Source organism: Typopeltis vanoorti, chromosome 25, assembly GCF_054136105.1.
Source record: "Typopeltis vanoorti isolate ZY-2024b chromosome 25, IOZ_Tvanoo_1.0, whole genome shotgun sequence".
Classification (NCBI taxonomy): domain Eukaryota; kingdom Metazoa; phylum Arthropoda; class Arachnida; order Uropygi; family Thelyphonidae; genus Typopeltis; species Typopeltis vanoorti.
In genome coordinates, this window is record NC_143573.1 from 43551769 (window position 1) to 43572396 (window position 20628).

The 20628-nt window shown below is 33.9% G+C and overlaps 1 protein-coding gene across 1 annotated transcript in view; it reads right to left on the bottom strand.

Moving 5' to 3' along the window:
• LOC150092693 (cytosolic carboxypeptidase 2-like) overlaps nt 1-20628 on the bottom strand; it is a 354069-nt gene that overhangs the window by 309206 nt on the left and 24235 nt on the right. Inside the window, exons 3-4 of the mRNA XM_090414258.1 lie at nt 16688-16761; nt 3027-3109 (exon numbers count right to left, since the gene is read on the bottom strand). Of these exons, the coding sequence (XP_090270384.1) occupies nt 3027-3109; nt 16688-16761 (157 nt within the window). The remainder of the gene's footprint in view (nt 1-3026; nt 3110-16687; nt 16762-20628) is intronic.

Below are 20628 nucleotides of genomic sequence, written 5' to 3' on the forward strand. Positions count from 1 at the left end.
CAAGGTTTGATTCCTGTTCTCAAACTCTTTCATTTTCTTTTCAACAATCTTTCTGTATTTTAGTCTACAGTTCACATCTGAGGGCTGCTCAACTTTTATTCGCTTTAAAACTTTCTTACATGTTATTCTTTTCAATATGAAATTCAATTTTATCCTGCTCAAGACTAAATAGTGATCACTTCCAATTTCAAATCCTCTGTACACTCTGGTGTCCTGTACCAGGGAGAAAACATCACTATCAACAATAACATAGTCAATGACTTTTCTTATTCCTAGCCTCTTCTCTCCATGTGAATTTGTGCACATTTTTATGTTGGAACATGGTGTTAGTAATAACCAATCCATGTCCTGAGCAGAAATCCAACAGATATTTGCCATTATTATTAGCTTTGCTCTTTTCTCCAAATTTCCCAAAATATTTTTGTATGTCTCACAATCATTTCCTACTCTGCTATTTAGATCCCCAACAAGGACCAACTTTTCCTTTTTCATTGTGTCAGTTGCTTTTTCTAAAGCGTCAAAAAATTCCTCCACTTCTACCTTAGTAGAACCTTCTGTTGGACCATAGGCAGAAATAAGTCTCATTGTCCAGTTCCCCCATTCTCATATTTGTCCACATTACTCTACTTGAGACTGACTGCCATTCAAGAAGATTAGCCTCGTATTTTGTGTTGAATACTATGGCTACTCCTTCTTTTCCTTGATTGTCATTGCCTGAATATAACATTTTGTATTTATTGCTCAGAAAGATCTCACCAGTTTTGGTCTTTTTTGTTTCAGCCACCCCTATTATGTCGATCTGGTACTTATCTAATTCCTCAGTTAGCTCCATTTCTTTGCCATTTAGGTTTCTTACGTTGATAGTACTGATCTTTAACTCTGGTGATGTTGAGTTGGGTTTGTTTTCAGATTTGTTTTCCTTTAGTACCTCCTTTAATTCCTTCAGAGCTGCTAAATAAATTGCTGCTGTAACAGTTTCACCTTTTTCTGAGGTACTTTGTAAAGATTACACCATCCATATCCCAAAAGACAATGGCAAGAATATTCCGTGTTGACTTTTGGATTTAGAATTTCTTTGGCCATGGAGAACCTTTGTGTCTCCACTCCACTGAAAGTTCTTTGGTCTCTGGGTCATAGTGACGAAGGTGTGTTTCATCAATAGTCACAATATGAGCCAATTTGCGCCTGATTTCTCAAAATGAACCAAAATCCCTTGAGATGACAGCACATGTTCTCTCTTTTGGTCAGCATTCAAACATTTGGGAATCCACTTTGCTGAGAGCTTCTGCATGTCCAGATGTTGGTGGATAATGACCCCAACTTGTTCCCTGGATATCCCAGAGTCTTTGGAATATTTTTTCTTGTGGTTTATCAGAACCTCCCTCCTTGGGGAAAAAAAGGGTGGCACACCATTTGGCAACTCCTATAGGTAGAAATGACCTGCGAATGCTTCTGCCTGGTATCTCAGCTTGGGCCTGGCTCCCACTAAAGAGACCTCAATAAAGGTCTAAACTAGTCTGGGTAGTGGCACTTCCCTTAATGCATAACATTAGACATATCTGCAAGGAGATGTGTTTTGCATTATAGAAGATACTGAGACAGGAGTGTTGGTAACTTGCTCCACCTTTGCAACGAGTTGCCCTGGTGTTGTACCACCTTACCCCAGTCCTGAAGATACTTTCAGGCGCAAACGTTGTTTGCTCACACTTGGATAAAGGATTAAACTAAATTTATTATTAACCTCCCCCCTTGTAAGCCACTGATATAACCACAAGAAATAACATACTAGCAGTGGAGTTATGAAGATAACTTATGTTCTTATATCCTTGTAGGTCCTTTCTTGTGGTTATATCAGTTGCTTTAATATCATTTTTGTTCTAGGTGTACAAAAACACACTAGAATCTGACTATATAATGTCTTGTCAAAACCAACTCTACTATACGGAAGCGAAACATGGACCATGAAAAGGAAAGATGAAAAACGAATTCATACAGCAGAAATGAAGTTCCTCAGAAAAACAGCTGGATATACCAAGTGGGACCACAAAACAAATGAAGAAATCTTACAATCCCTGAAAATAAAACCAATTAATTACTACATAAGACAGTATAAACAAAAATGGCTAGAACATTTAAATCGAATGGACAACAGCAGACTACCAAAAATATTATACAGATACAAAATAAGTGGAAAAAGAAGAATCGGAAGACCAAGAAAGAGATGGCATGAGACCGGAACAGGCCACATGGCCTAAATTCCATGTTAGGAAGAAGAAGTTCTAGGTGTTTATTGGAACTTTCCAAATCCCCCCCCCCCGTACTTCGCTTAGCTCAAGTAAAGAATTTACACTAAGGATGAAGTCTAGTAATTATATTTAGCTAGACAAAAAAGAGTGGGTAATAGTAGCAGATATTAAACTAATACAACTCTCTTTGTTTCTTGTCATGAAGAAGTGAAATAATAATTATTATTATTATATGACACCCTCCAAGGAGTCCAAAGACTCATCGAGGGAGGGCACCTATTCCACAATTCTCCATCTCCACCACTGAATCCACCACCTACAGCGAACCACATTATCTACACCAATGCCATCTACTTCCCACCACCACTAGTATTTTCGCAGACAATCACAAATATCCATGCCCACGCAGGATTCAAACCTGCAGCCTTTCTGGCTGGAAAGCAGATACGCTAACCACTTGGCCAACCAGGCCGGCAATAATGATGTCAGTATAAGGAAAGAATTTATTATAACCATATTTCCTCAAAAAGGAGGAATCATATGTATTTTTTTTTTTTCCTGTAACATCATGTAACTAATTTCTCATAAAAAATATTAAAGATGTAAATAAATGCTTTTTTTTTTTTCAAGAAGAATTTTTGGAAACAGCATAGCTATAAATGTTATTTAAATCATTTACTTTTTTTTTTTAAATCAAGAGAATGTAACATATGGAATAATGCAATAATAAACAATACTTCAAGTTAAAAAAGTTATGTATGTACATACATGCTCACTTACTGGTTTTGTAAAGTGGTTCTCGTTGAGTAGGCATATATGAAATATGTTTAATTTTCTCAGGAATCACCTGCATTTCTTCAGGCCTGATCAACAAAAGAACTCCAAATGAATAACCTAAGTATATACACACAAAATTATTTTGTGTCTTACAAGTTACATATTTTCAAAGAACTTAGCGAACACTAAATTCAAAGAAAAACTGAGACAGCAGAAACTGCTTGCAAGAATTTACAAAATTAGCATAGCATGTAGCACCTCCATAGTACTACTAGAGTGAGACATGTCCTCTAGTAATCAGAGCTGGAACGAACCCAGAACATTTATTTATGAGATGCTTTTTAACCAAAGGCAAGTTAGCCAGCCTCATAATGGAAACGGCAGGGATCCTTTTCCCTCCCCTTCCCCTGCAAAGCAAATAAGGCAGGTAAATGCATGCAATTTTCTTACTATAGAGAGATAAGCATAACTCCCTATCATTATCACAATTATTTTTTTTTAAAAACGAAGTTACTTACCTGTAAGAGGTCATTAGGTATAATATATAAAAGAAAACCAAATGAGAATATAATAATTACATTAACAGTTAACTATTTGAAAGATTAACAAAAAAGCATGGGTTCATAGGGCAGTAAACAGGAATAAGATATTAATAATTACTTTAATCAAAAAATGCAACGTTCATCATAATTTCACAAGATTTCTTCAGGTGTAAAAAGAAAACTAGTAGATAAAGAAACAGTAAAAGATTAACAGAGTGACAACCATTATGTACTTCTACAATAATCTGATGATTTCAAAAAATATTTCTACTAATGCATTGCATTGTTGAACATGCTGTGCATTTTCTTGAGTTTGATGATATCTGCTCTTCAGATCAGATTCCCTTAATCTGTCATCTTCAACATTCCAGATCTCTGAGGAAGACTTAGTCACTTTCCTCTGCATTCCAACATTCCTTATCAAATAGATGTACAAGTGATCATATCTATGTGCAGAAATCCAGATGCAGCCTGATCAGGCCTCACACAATAGATTATCACCTCTTTTATTCCTGTTTGTCACTGTCTTTCTCATTATGGCAACTATCTTGTGGATAATATTTACAAATTTTGCAATGCATCCCCTGAGCTTCGGCTCTAACAATAGAGGATAAAATTAACAGGATGAAATTGAATGAAGCAAAACATTAACCTCCCAACCGGCCGGTGTGGATGAAATATTCAACACTCCCTAGCTTTTTTTATGGATCAAAACTTCGTCGGCATTCTTCCTTTTATCATGCCATTACCTTCCTCTGCCGTTAATCTCGTTACGGCTATTCTATAGCATTAGTGGATTAACTGTTGTTGAGTGACCTTTGTGTCCCCTCCCCCTGTCTTTACGTCTATTGTGTTGCTTAGAATTTCATTTACTGTCCTAAGTTATTTGACCTTTCTTGCCTCTAAAATGATTTATTGTGTCTCTTCCCAAAAATTGAAACCAATTTCACATATGCGAAAAAAAAATCAATCCTGAAATGCCCACTGATCAGCTTTTGCAATGAATCTATTTAGTGATAGTGAATTTGGTGTATTTTATTCTACAAATCAGTGCACCGCAAGAGTTGCACTGATTGTTCTTTCACTTTACGTATAATAATTGAATAATTTTTTTCGAATTTTAAAATTTTCAAATGTTTGCTTTGAAAATATTATGTCAAATATTTATATTTTTAAATAATATTTATTGAAATAAATATGTCCTTTTTCTTTCGTTTCTAGCGAAATAGCATTATATGGATCATCACATTTCAGATTTAGAAACGATTTTTTGTTATTCATAAAGACAAAATAAAAAAAAATGTTAAAATGCTAAATTGCCTTACTCGGTTTCCGATTGTGTCTTTTTGGTATCAAAAATTTATATCCAATGATATTTTAGCAGTGGTTCTTCCCCTTCGTCATTTATTTATTTGTATTATGCATATTACGATAATATCTAGTGCACATCCTCGTAGATATGTTGAAAATATAATGGGAAAAATATCATATATGGAATGATTCAAAATTCTTTTCATTTTGAAGCTTTTCTAATGCTTCCCCCCCCCCTCCTTATCCTCTCCTAGAACTCACAGGTTTGAAAGCTTTTCTAGACAGCATTCAAAATCAATTACTTCATTTTACCATTTTGACAAAAGATATACGGCAATCAGATTGTATTGTGAAACTTCTAATTCTGTTCTATTTATTTGCAATCTAAAACCAGCTGTTCTACTGCCCGCTGAAATTATGTGAAATTTTAGAAATAATATGCTATATTTTCACCATGCAAAATTGTTTATATGCATACCACACAAAAGAAAGTTCAGTAGTATCATTTTTGTTTGTTTTTCTTTAAAAAAAATCTAAATATTACTGCTAGAAGCTATTTTTGAAATAATCTATGTCTTCTAAATACTTAGTAATATCCTCTTAGCTGGAGGAAAAGTTGAAGGCTTATTACTCTCAGTGCTATTGAGAAGAAAGGAGAGAACACTAAAGTGCCCCAGGCTGTAGTGCAGAATATGTCAAGAATGTCGTTTCCTTTTCGATTGTTGATTACCTATATTCTAACAGAAATACTGATATTTCGTTTACATGCTTATACATTATTTATGCCAAAATAATTGCTTAATTTATAATGATCAGTTTCACTTTTATTATCAAAAATTAGAAATTAAATCATACAATTATCTTGAAAAAGAGGATTTGAATTATTTTCAAAGAAAAGGTGCATATGCGTTTCATAATCTTTTTTTGGGGGGTGGGATATAGACCTAAGCAATCTGCGGATATTTCAGATAATTTATTTCATAAATCGTTCGCAAGACAGCTGTTACAAACGTAAATCACTTGGGGAACATACCCATTCATTTTAGTATAAAATAGTAGCAAAGGTTCAGTTACTTTAGATATCTAATCTAGAAGAAAATGTTATATCTGCTGAGATTAGAATCATACGTGAATAATTTTTCTGACATGATTTCTCTATTCGTTATAATGTAACCAATTTCCAGATTTTTTTCCCTCCTGCAGACTTCATGTTATATGCAGTGATTTCTTCTTTGAACTATAAGAAAAAAAATCAGATAACAGGAGAAAAATATGTAGTATTTTCTTTTCCACTGGCTGAATTTACAATGTTCTTTCTTTGTGTTTTGAAGAGAAACTGCAAATGACTTTTTTCTTACTATTTTTGCCATTATAACATCTCATATAATTATAAGAGTGACATTTTACCGTTTTTCTCCCACACGAGAAACAGAAATAAGGTGGTAATAATATTGTTGATTCTGCCAAACTTCATTGTAGCAGAAAATTTTATTACAAAACTTTGTAATAAAATTTTCTGCTACAATGAAGTTTGGCAGAATCAACAATCAATAAAATTTTCTGCTACAATGCTACAATATATATATATCTCCGAAACAAGAAATTTGGAACCCATATCACATCAATGTTGAGTGTTGGCAATGTGAAAATGTTCCTGTTATTATTTATATATTTCATTTATTAACTAGGGGGGCTATGCCCAACCCCCCGTGTTCCGGTATGGTAGACCAGTTCTCCTTCAATTGTGATAACTCGAAAGCGGGTTCAGCCCCTGAATTCTGATGACTCGAATTTTGAAGTCTCGACACTCAGGGTAGCCCCTGAGTTTCAAAACGTTTCGATAAACATGACATAAAAAACTTTATCATTTTATATATATATATAGGGTAGATTTTATTTCATTATTTTTTATTGTTTTGATGAAATACTTTACCTGGAATACTCTTTCCAGTTTCTCTGTGTCATAAAAAGAACTTAAAAATTAGCCTTCAAGATGAAAACGAAACAGTGCATTCGGGTATCCCTCTATCAATATTTGTAGTCCTGAAAAGGACTGTTTTGATGGCCTTGAAAACAAACATTTTTTATTTCATACTGTTCAGAATTTAAAATTCTTGAACAGCGTGGAACACCTTGAAGCAAGGGTAAACACACAAAGCAGTTTTACACTCAGGGCACCAGATTTTTGTTTCCTTTCTGATATTTTTTTTTATTACATACAGGATATTTGCGTGCAAGTTTTTTTTTATTAGCCGTTGGTGGTAGATTTTCGGGATAATGGTTGGAGTTAGCAGCGTTCAACCTCAGATGTCTGGCAGGATTGCCTGTTTTTCTGCTTGCTGAAGAAGGCGCATGTGCGTGCCGCAATGCTTTCGCAATTTCTATTCTGTATTCTAGATATGTTATGGTAGACAAACATTTTTTCTTGTACAGGAGCAAACTGTTCCAAATAACAAAATCCAAACACTTCAAAATTCAAATAACATGTCCAAACACTTTTTTGTAATATTTTTTATGCTGTTTCCTCATTACAGAGTAGAATGATAGCTGCTGATCGCACCTGTCGACTCCACCCATAGTGTCGTATGCACACACAGCAATGGGTTTTTCTTTCTTCAAACCATGCTTCTCCACGGATTCCGCTGATGGATTGTGCAGGGAAGATAGCAGAAAAACATCTTTTTTGTCTTTCCAACGTAGTGCAAAGACTTTGCCTCGCTGATAAGTTCGGATTTCCCCCTTCAATAGCTTTCCTGAAGCCAGATCTGGAGGCATATCTCGCCTTTTTGCATTTACAGTACCATAACTATCTGTAAGATGCTGTAAAAGCAAATCAGCGAGTTCAGGACACATATATAGTAATTATCCATTATAATGCAGTAACCTTTCTAGTAACTGCATTACTGCACGCATCGACAAGGGGAGATCCGAATATTTATCGTGCTCGATTACAGTTTGCATTCCCGTATAAGGTTTGAAATCCCAAAGATATCCACTTTCCGATTCACAAAGCATAAAAAATTTTACTCCATACTTCGCTTTCTTTTTGGGAATATACTGCTTACATTTCAGTCCACCTTTGAATGGCATAAGGCTTTCATCGATACTCAAGTCTCTCTCAGGAATGTAGAGTGATCTACATTTTTGATGGATTTTCATCAGAAAATCATAAATTTTGTTGAGGACTGGGCAAGGATGTGTTGCCTGATCGTATTCTTCACTATTCTGAAAATGCAAATACTTCATGATGAGACTGAATTGTCATAACATCACGAAACGTTGGCGTGTTCAGAATCCAGTCTGTAGACCAATACATTTCGAGAGCGGGCTTTCGAAATGTATTTCGAAACTTCGGGTTTTTCACTTTCTTTATTCTGATATTGCATTTGAAGGATGACAGTGATTTTAAATATTAATTTCACCTGTATCTGAATATCACATAATTTCCTGATTTATAATAATCAGGAATTATGTATATTGTCTGATTTATAATTTGCTAATTTATAATAATCACCACATAGTTTCAGTATCGAAAAATTAAAGTTATGTGGAACAATTACTAGAGAAAAATAACGAATTAAATAAAAACTGTACCTATGTTTCATAACAGTTTTCGGGTGTGTGATAGTAATGCAACGGGGGGGGGGGAGTTAAACTATCAGAGGCGAAATAAAGTTCAATTCTATTGTAAAAATATGGAAATGAAATTTCACATTTGATATACATATTTTGAATGATAAAAATAAGCAAATGTATCGCTTACTTTAAAAATTGGAGAACAAAATATCTGAATTATGCAGAAAATATAAATTTAAATCATAACTGTTAATTTCATTTTGTAATGACCAATTATACAAGGAAACCAAGAAAGTGAAAGTACAGATTACTATACAACATGAAGAAAAAATGTAGTAATATGATTAAAGAATTTCATGTTATTCTCTATAAAGCAAAGTTGCTCAAGCGTGTCCTAAAGGAAATCTGTTAAGTATTATTCGATTTCGATGGTTTTGTACAAAAATAAAATTAATATAACCTGGAACGTCGGCAGCCGGTTTTCTTTTCTTTTTTTAAAAGAATATTCCAAATAATTATCGTGAATTAATTTCTTCGAGAACAAAGAAAAATCTTTTGTCTAGTAGCGATTAGAAAAAAATTAGCGCAAAAAAATAAAAAATTAAATTGGTTAAGTGAAGAAATTATGCAAGACCTTTATTTTGTCCAGAAATTAAAATTGTATTGTACAATAAAAAGAGAAAACAAAAATATAATTTCTCTATTTTTAGTCTATCATATAAAACTAAAATCCAATTCACCAGCATGAAACAAGAAAGTCCGTTTCTTGTTATAGGCAACTGAGAGGCAGCTACGAACGGGAGATAATCCGATTAACCTTTCTCTTCAGCGTGAGGGTTTATCACACCTTCTAATGGACATGACAGTCAAATTGCACTTCTTATCCAGGTTCTTTAAACAGGTGGGCTGAATCTTATCCAGATTTAGTTGGACGTCTATAGACGTCCTAACCGGTAGGAAGGTTAAAGGTTAACAGCCAACTTAGATTTGTTTTTTTGTTATTGTTTTCTTCAGGTGTAAAAAAAAACTAGTAGATAAGGCAGGTAAATGCATGCAATTTTCTTACTATAGAGAGATAAGCATAACTCCCTATCATTATCGCAATTATTTTTTTTTCCCAAAATGGCCTTACAACCCCACAAATAGAAATTATCTTTCATTGTATATTATTATATAATATATTATAAAATAATAATATATTATAATGTAGGCCTGTGTAGCTCAAAAGGTGGTACTTGCATCGTCTGCACTAGGCCTTAGATGATGCAAATATGTTAGGGCTCAGTACCAAGAGATGGCAGCACTTGTTTGCCCATCTCTTCATTAGTCGCAGCTTATAATTAGTGATATTCATGTCATGGGCCAGCTGTCTCTGAAAATAATTTGTACTTCTATCTAGAAGTTAAAAATCCTTTTAATCCTTTAATACAGTTTGACGTCTAATTTTTACAATTTTTATATAAGTTTTTACAAGTTTTATAATGTATTTATTATTAATATCACATCATTCATCACTGAATTTATTCTTTGTCCACATTCCATCTTTTAATAAGTATCCTAACATTTTTATGCATTAAACTCTTATTTTCTTTGGACTCTTATATCTCAGATTTTATATTTAAGATTCTACAGTGCTCCATCTTACTATTCTACTTATCAATATCAATCATTCATCACAATCAACAATTTCCACTTCAACTTAAAAGATCATGATTGCCAGAAATACAGCAAAGGTATGCAATAAAGGCACTCCATAAAATTAAAAAGCTTTGCTTATCTAGGATATTATATTCAGACAAAAGTTATCAGGGAAAGAAAGGAATACTGACAGCATTCAATACCAAGCATTAAAATAACTTTCTTCATTGGTAGGCAATTTCAACTAGAGTTATATGAACAATTTTCAAAAGAAAGTTGAACAGCAAAACTGATTTATACCTATGATCTGAAGGATGCAGAACGTTCTGCTATGAAAGAAGTGGAAGAATATTTGGAATCATTAGAGAAAGCAGCTGACAAAGAAAATGGGGAAAAGAAAAGTTGGTCCTGATTGTACATCTAAGCACCATGATAGAAATGAATTCCAGTCATAAAAAAATATTTTGGGAAAATTTGGAGAAAAGGACAAAACTAAAACTGGAGCTTTTGACACTGAACACAAAGATAAATGTATGATGAATTTCTGTTCAGAACATGGACCAGTCACTTACTAACACCATGTTTCAACATGTGCACAAATTCACATGGAGAGAACATGCAAGAAAAAGAAAATTCTCACTGATTATGCAACTGATGACAATGATATCATCATGCCAGTTCAGGATACAAGATTATACAATGATATGAAATTGGAAGCGAACATCAACTTTAAGCAGGATGAAAATAACTAACATACCAAAAACAAAATACATGAAAGTTTTAAAACGTATTAAAGTTGAGCAGCTTTTAGAAGTGAAATGTAGACTCAACTATACATATATTATTCAATCAAAAATTAAAGAGCTTGAAAGGTTTGGTTCATGTTTAAGAACTAGGCCTTGACTTCTCAACAGCAAACAGGAAAATCTTGACTGATTCAAATAGAGAGACGTAAGTTCTTTGAAAGGATAGAAATATCAGAACTACATGGCGGACACAAGATGTTAAACCAGTAGTTAGAGAAAAGACATATCAAAGGTTCCTAGTAAGTTAGCTGGCAGGTACCCTGACACAGTACAGAAAAAATGTGAGAGTTAGGCTATATGTGTAAAAGTAGCTAAACATGGAAACACTTCGGAAAGAATACAGAAGGTAAATATCAGGAAGGTGATAAAATGTTTCTGGAGGCTATTATAAAAGTTTAAAAATGGAGGAAAGAATGCTATAAAATGAATCAGAGAGTGATAGAGGTGACATGAAAACTGAGGACAATCCACATATCTCAAGTAATTACTTTGAAAAAATGTTAATGAAAGATGCAGTAACAGAAGAGTGGTAGAAAATATCCAAGAGGAATGCAATTAGGAGTACATATCAATACTTGAGGTAGGAAAGGCCATCAGAAATCTGAAATATGGAAAGGCAGTTAGAGTGGATGATATTTGACAGAAATGCTCAAATATGGAGGTATAAAATTTTTGCAGTGGCTATACTGCATAATTCAGAAGGCCTAGCTAGAAAGTCAAATTCCAGATGATAGGAGTCAAGTTTTCATGGTTACCATCTATAAAAAAGGGAAATAAAACTGAATGCAATTACAGTGGAATTTCAATGTTCCATATAAAATTTACACAAGCATACTACTACTACTACTTGAGAAGATACTAAGAAAAACTTGTAGAAGAACAAGCTGGGTTTGGGCCAAATAGGAATTTGTCATGATCATATTTTCACTTTATGACAAACAGTTGAGAAATTCTGGGAACATAACAAGGATCTGTACTTAAGTTTTCTAGATCTAGAAAAAGAATATAAGGTGCCAAGAGAAAAGTGCCACAGTAAACAGGATAAATGGAATATTATACAGAGCAATATATAGTATATATTTAAGTTGTGTGTCAGTAGTTGGAATTGAAGGAATGAAAGGAAGATGATTTGATGTAAAATTAGGTGTAAGACAAGGGTGAAAACTATTTTCAGTCTTATTCATCATCCATATGGACTGTATTATGAAAGAAAGTAGTGAAATCTGATATTCAGAATCAGAGATATCAAACTTTGATTTTTTTGCCTTTATGCAAATAATGCTATGCTCCTGAACTAATCCAATGCAAGTTGCCTGGATTCTTTAAGTAAACTGAATAACAGAGATAAATTTGGTATGAAAAATCAGCAATAAAAAGACCAAAAGCAAGAAAATGGGCAGGAATACAGAAATTTTCAGCTGTATACTTAGTGGAGTTTGAGGCACAGTTTTTTTCAGTGAAGATGGCAAGTTAAATATGAAAATAGGCAACAGAATAAGCTGGTACAGTAGAGAGACAGGTGAATACATTTCTATGGAATAAGAGAAAATAAGCAAAACACTCGACTAGCTAATGTTCAAAGTAATCTGGTAGTATTCAGGGATGGAGAGAATTAATTTAAGGTAGTATGACCACTTAAAAGTGAAAGGTTAGTAAAACAGGTGTTCAATTTCAAAGCAAAATACCCAGAAGAAGAAAAAGCTCAACATCTAGCTGGACTGATACAGTTAGAAGTACCCTAAGAAGCCAGAAATATAAGATATGACAATATTAGAGTGCAGAACAAGTGATAGCTAATTTGAAAAAAATTGCTGATAAGAAATTAGCAATACTATAAACTTAATCATGCAGTACTTTCATAGTATCATATATACTCATTGAGGACACATATCACGAAATTATTGATGTGGTGATGACAATGGACAGAAAGAGGAAAACTAAGCATAAAATGGAGTGTCATGCTAAACATCATACAAGACAAAATAAAGAATGAAGATAAGAAAATAAAATACAAGTGTTGGATATAAGAAAAGAAATTTTTAAATTAATATGGAAATGGGCAGGACATATTGTAGAATTAAAAGTGATTAATGGACAAATACAATTAACCAGTTGCTTCCATATGAAGGACGACATACCTCAAGAAGCAGAGAGAAGATAGAATGATGACCTACTAGAGATGTCTGAAGAATGTTGGTATAAAGAAGTCTTCAGCAGAGAAAGATGAAGACAAACGGGGGAGGGCCTACAACAAAAAATAGCATTTTTGTTTTTTTTTTAAAAAAGGCAATTTGTGCTCTAAGGGTTCTATCCCTTTGGCAGGACTTTATTAAACAACAGTCTTGAAATTAAAATACTAAATAACATCCTAGATATAACTTTTCTTTTATTAACTGGATAAAGAAGAAAAGCTAAAACTACATGCTATACAACTGACACCACAAATCAACTTATCTTGTATAACTAGCAAAAAAGAAAAGTTATAATGGAAATATGAAGTTTCACAATATAATGTAATATTCTAAAAAAACGTTAGAAACACAAATCATTACTGTAGGAGCAATAATCAGATGGTATAAGATACCACTACTGTCCTTTTCAGTGAAATATTCATATAATTTTTAAAAGAAAAAAAATCTTATATTGTCCTTATAAAAATATAAGGAAAGATCCAAGAAATCTGTAGTGCCAACAACGTCAAGTGCACTTCACCCATACAGCTGTAGTGAGTAAAGACAATCATTTTAATAAATATTCAGACTGATAAATGTTTTTTCACTTTTCAAATTTTCAAACCATGTTTATTCAGAACAATAAACATTATACATGCTCCGTTAGTAAATGAATGTCATATACACCGGGATGTTTGTAAATGTTTAAATAAGAGATGAATTTCATTGACTGGTGTGAAAATTTGGGATTTGCCAATAATGTTTTTTCTACCAGACATAGGATCCCCTGGAGTGAAAGTTTTCAACAACAGTTTTCTTATAAAAGACCAGAGAGAACAGTACAAGGTATTTAATTAAACCTGATGACAGGTTAGGACTCTCAATTCTAGGAGGTATCCCTTTTAAAAATGACCATCACTATATGCTTTACTTAGATTTCTTTATCTCTTTTTCTTTCATTCCCTCCCCAATCAGAACTCTCATGATTCTAAATGGTACTCTGACCTCAAAGAAGACATTTCATCGCTAAAGAATGCTTTCAATCACCGTAACTTCTCTCTCTCTCTCTTTTTTTTAATGACATTCCCAAGCACAAATACAGTGAGTGGGCTAAGGATATTTTTTTGTTTCTATTTTTATTAATGTTATTTTTTTTTGTATTTTTACTCGCTGCATATCCACATCTGAAAGTATCTAAAATTGATGAAATAAACCACTAAATAAAAGATAAATGGGGTGCTTAAGGGTCAAAGCTGTATAACTGAGAGGAGACCTCCACATAGCCTTTAAAGGAATGCGGAGAACCGACAAGGGCTTCTGACCTAATGTCCAATCCTCACCTTCTCGTGGTGCACCCTGTTGGGTATCTACTTGGATACTGAACGGACGAGGATGGGCTGGCAATTTGGGATTTAGCCGACCAAACTGTAATTCTTATTGGTTAAACCAAAATATAGAATGATGGTACAACATGACAAAATTTCATGCCGGCTGGGGCGTCGCCCGGTTAAACAAGGCTCCCGTTGTTTTTGCCAGGGAACCAGGGCGAACAGCGAAAAGTCAGCTACTGGAACAAATCTGAAAATAAACCCAAACTCAACATCACCAGAGTTAAAGATCGGTACTATCAACATGAGAAGCCTGAATGGCAAAGAAATGGAGCTAGCTGAGGAATTAGATAAGTACCAGATCGACATAATAGGGGTGACTGAAACAAAAAAGACCAAAACTGGTGAGATCTTTCTGAGCAATAAATACAAAATGTTATATTCAGGCAATGACAATCAAGGAAAAGGAGTAGCCATAGTATTCAACACAAAATACGAGGCTAATCTTCTTGAATGGCAGGCAGTCTCAAGTAGAGTAATGTGGGCAAATATGAGAATGGGGAACTGGACAATGAGACTTATTTGTGCCTGAGGTCCCACAGAAGGTTCTACTAAGGTAGAAGTGGAGGAATTTTTTGAGGCTTTAGAAAAAGCAACTGACACAATGAAAAATGAAAAGTTGGTCCTTGTTGGGGATCTAAATAGCAGAGTAGGAAATGATTGTGAGACATACAAAAATAATTTGGGAAAATTTGGAGAAAAGAGCAAAGCTAATAATAATGGCAAATATCTGTTGGATTTTTGCTCAGGACATGGACTGGTTATTACTAACACCATGTTCCAACATAAAAATGTGCACAAATTCACATGGAGAGAAGAGGCTAGGAATAAGAAAAATCTCATTGACTATGTTATTGTTGATAATGATGTTTTCTCCCTGGTGCAAGACACCACAGTGTACAGAGGATTTGAAATTGGAAGTGATCACTATTTAGTCTTGAGCAGGATAAAATTGAATTTCATATTGAAAAGAATAACATGTAAGAAAGTTTTAAAGCGAATAAAAGTTGAGCAGCTCTCAGATGTGAGCTGTAGACTAAAATACACAAAGATTATTGAAGAAAAAATGAAAGAGTTTGAGAACAGGAACCAAACCTTAGAGATTCAGGCAAACATTGAAGAAAATCCTGATTGATTCAGCCAGAGAGGCTTGTGGTGAGGTTGTCTGCAAGGATAGAAAAATCAGAACTCCATGGAGGACACAAGAAGTAAAAGAGGCAGTGAAGGAAAAGAAGAAAGCATATTAAAAGTTTCAGGCAAATAAGTCAGCTTGTGCTCTTAGAGAATACTGAGACAAATGTAAGAAAGCTAAACACCGGGTAAAACTAGTTAAACAAAAGTCATGGGAGGACTTGGACAAGAACATAGAAAAGAAATATCAAGAAGGTAGCAAAATATTCTGGAGGTTATTGAAGAAGCCTCAGAAATGGAGGAAAGAATGCTGTAAAAGGAATTAGAGATGATAAAGGCGACATGAAAACGGGAGAAAAAGATATCCTTGAAGTATGGAGTAATTACTTTGAAAGTAATTACTCCATACTTAATTAAAGATATAGGTGGATTGATACGGTACAAAGTGCCTTAGATGATAGAAATATAAGATCTGATAATGTTGGAGTCTTGACAAGTAACAGACTGATTTGGAGGAAAATTGTAGATAGGAAATTAATAATGATGTAATTTTTTTTCATGTAGTACTATCATATCCTGTACACCCCTTGAGGGTACATGCCAGGAATTTGATGATGACTTTTAAATTTTATTATGACAGAGACATACTTCTTCCAGGACACATGGAAGATGTGAGTAGGGACAAGTACAGAATAAATTACAAAGCATTATGGGCCTGAGAATAGTTATAAATAACCATACTGAAATTAAAGAGTCTACATTCATGTGTAGCTATTTTGTTTTTAATCTGATAAATAGCATTAAATGAACTCAGTAACAGACCTATCAAAACGTCCCAGCAGTAAATGGTACTTTTCAGTAGTTTGCTATAGAGGGAAAATTTACCATAGCAGTTTACTATAACGATGTAAATAATTTTCTAATAATAGGCTAAATTGGATATCATAAAATAATGGACATTTGGAGCAACCAAAGCAAAGATGATTTCAAATCTTTTTCCATTAGTGTTTCAAAGAAATTATAATCTGCAATTACTTAGGTCAAATAATAATAATAATTAACATCTCAATGAAATAGTCTGTACATCATTTTCATCCATACCATCTAGGAGACTGAGGTTGATTTAAATGGCATCCAATGGCAAAAAGTCCTCTAGGCTGTTTCAGCTTTGGAACCTAAATAGGAGGGGGATGAAATGTACTCTGGTCAACAGCAACTGATTACAGTAATAAGATTTTATATTTATACTAATAAAATTAAAATGTAATAAAAATTTGAGTTAATGCTGAATAGTCAAAACAGTATCAATACTGTTTTGTTCATTAGAAAACACAAAACAGAATTTCAAAATTATTGTTGATCCATATAATGGAATGTCTAACAGACCATTTTTTTTTTTTTTTTTTTGGATTAAAGAAATCTCTGATTTTTAATCATGTAAATAGTAAATTTATTCAATCTCAATGTTACTCAGATTCAGATTTTTGATTTTCTTAAATGTTGATATAGAGCCTCTGTAGCTCAATTGGTATAGACAAAGACATGGTTCGGAAAGAAAGACCTATTGATTCTCATCCATGGTGTGAAGAACCTTTATCTTGTCTCTTTCAACTAAAGGTGAATTAGCCAATCTCATACGGAGGTAGAGGGTTTTTTTCACCCAGAAACTCAGGTTTTCCATCCCTCAGAACAGACAAACCAACCCCACAAACACACATGGATTTACAGACATGAATACTTACAACCCAGCCATAGCCTGATTTGTCAGCTATATGCTGGTCCTAAGTCCAGATTAAATTGGGAGGGGGGGGGCAATGGTGAACTACCCTGTAAAAATCTCACCAGAAACAATACTTGCCTATAAAGTTACCAAGAGTTGAACACAACTAAATAGTCAAATCATCATCAAATATTGACATGACACATTCTGCCCTTGCTCTGCAAATTCAAGCTAATTAAACTGCAAAATACTTCCCTTTATAGCTCAAATTCACATGACTACAAGTTTAACCTTTTTCAGTACAAACATATCACACCCATAGCTTTTTCATAACCTCTATCTTGTATCTCCCCGTCTTGCTTGAAAAATTGCAACTATTACAAACAGCAGTTTGTAATAGTTGTAATCTGCTATCTTAAGGTCTTTGTGTAGCGTTACATATTGTGAACTAGTTTCATTATATCTAACACTAGCAAACACAATTCTAACAAATTTGCTCACCATATCAAGAAACCAAAACAATTCCCAACCAAAGTTCCATAGGTATTATACTAGCATGGTACTTGAGTATACTGAGTTAAAGTATCTTCATTTGAAGATACTTGAACTCAAATATTGAGTTTTTGATTATTGTTAATCTCCTATCTCTATACCCAACCTATTATGTTAATAGTTAGTCATGATGAGAATGACTGGTTAGAGTGTTTTTGATTAGTATCCAAGATGGTGCATTGACTTCAAAATTCAATATATGAATTCCAAAAATCAAGTAGTTCAAATTTTAAAATAAATTTAATATTTATTATAAACAAATATTATTATTATTGCACGGCACTTCATGGAGTCAAAAGACTCATTGTGGGCGACCCAATTTATCCACACAATTTATCATACCTCTCCTTGAACCCATTAACAGACAAAGCACTAACAACTGTCTCTGAAGCCCATTCCATTCATTCATTCACAACTCTCCATGTGAAAAATCTAGTCCTTATACCTCTACTAACCACACTTTTACTCAATCTGCAGGGATGACCTCTTGTTCTTCCTCCTCTAGCTAAGTGTGAAACATTTCCCCTAGATCAATCCCATAAAACCCTTTAAGTAACAAATATTTCAATCATATCATTTCGACCATAGATGGCCACACTATTGGCAAGATTTTTTTTTTCTAAGTTGGTACATCTGTCATAAGCATCCATGTGAAATTGCAATTGAAATTGTTTTTTCACCTATCAACCAAACTTATGCAATCCCCATACCATCAATCTATCCTAATAGGGAAAATTCCAGAGAACCATTCACCATCTTGGTCGTTGACCTCTGAATCCTCTTCACCACTTCGTCATCCTCAAGAAACTCAGGAGACCAAACATATCAAGGCCTTATAAAGAGGAATAACAACTTCATTATCTCTACTTGTTAGTGTGTTCTTCAATAGCCAAGTAATCTTATGAGCTATCTTAGCATTATGTCCTCTAAACTTCAACTCTGTCCACCACCACCCTTAAATCTCTAGCTTTATCTACTTTCTGGAGTACAGTTACATCAATGTAGTAACCAGCTTATGATCTATTTACCCTAAAATGCATAACTTTACACTTCTCCACATTAAACTGACACCATTATCTTTTGCCCATGCTGAAAGCCTATTTAAATAATCCTGCAAGTTCTCCACATTGCTTTCATTCATTATTTTTCTACCTAATTTTGCATCATCAGTACACAACTGAATATTTTCTATATCATTTGTGTACAAATTTAACAGTAGTGGTCAAAGCACTGAACTCTGCTGCACACCACTAATCACCAGCTTTTTCCTGGATTCTGCTCCTCCATATACCACTTTTTAATACCTGTCCAGCAGCCACCCTCTTATCCACAGAACCAGTGTCATATCCATATATAATATGCTGTATGTGTGTACACTACACTACACACACACAGGGTACTTTTCTTTAGTGTTACACGGTGATCAGCATTCATTTCAGTAAAATTATGGAGACTAAAACTGTGTTAGGAATAATAACTTTAATTTCCCGACATTCATATTCAGGTCATTGTCTGGAGTATACACATATATATACAAGGATAAGCTATTACATTTCAAACAGCATACCAAAGTGATTTGATTTGATCAACATTTATTCTACTGACCTGATCTCCAGTGAAAGGGGAAAAAAAGTTAGAAAGCTATATTCTATTTAGAACATCATCAGAGAACCAATTCATATCGATAGTAGATAGTTTTAATACAGCAAACGTGATGGCCCAATCCATAAATCAACAATAGTTTGTTATATTAGAATTAAGATCCTAGACTGCTATGGTTGTCTGAAAAGTTCTCTGCCTTGACCATAGATGGCAACACTATAGGCAATATTTTTTTTTTTTTCTAACTTGGTACATCTGTCATAAGCATCCACGTGAAATTGCAAGTCATTCTATCAAGTAGTTTGTTTTAGACAGCTGTCTAAAACAAAAGTGTTGTCTGTATCCCATGAGATGGATAAAATTGAGTATCATGCAGTTATAAAATTCTTTATAAAAGAAGGTTTAACGCCAAAAGAAATTCATTCGAAGTTCATAAAGGTTTATGGGCACTCTTCTCATAGGAAGCAGCCATAAAACCAGATAATGAAAACATCATCAATATATCTAAGCCAGACTTTGGGTTTTAAAGTAAAGGATCTAGAGCATGGTGCTCAAAAGCTTCCATATAAAAGTTAGCAATTGGGGGGGGGGGGGGGGTTGATAATGGTGAGCCCATATTTATGGGCTCACCATTATCACACCAGAAAAAAAGAAAAAAAAAGTGATTTAATAGTTAGTTTTGATGTCTGTGCCCTTTTCACAAATGTCCCAATCAGTACTGCTGACAGGGTGCAGCATAGAGGCAGTTATTATTAAGCCCTTATAATGAGCTTATATGACTCATTATAAGGGCTTAATTTTTCAGCAATACCTTCCTGAAAAATGGCTACAGCAAAAATGCTATCAACAAAATTCTTCACAAAACTCCACTTGAAAACAAAAATAAATTACATCTCAATAAAACTGTAGCCATTCCATACATTAAAGGGATATCAGATAAAATAAATACCACCTTTATGCCACCTTTAAATCTCCAGCAAAATTAAAGAACTTATTCAACTCATCCAAGGATCCACTTCCTCCACTGGCCCACTCCGGAGTATACCATATTCATTGCATCTGTAATTTGCCCTATATAGCAAACAGGATGCACAATTCCTATCCAAAAAAAGGAACATAACCAGCATATTAAATATAATAACTATTATAAATCTAGCCTTTCTGATCA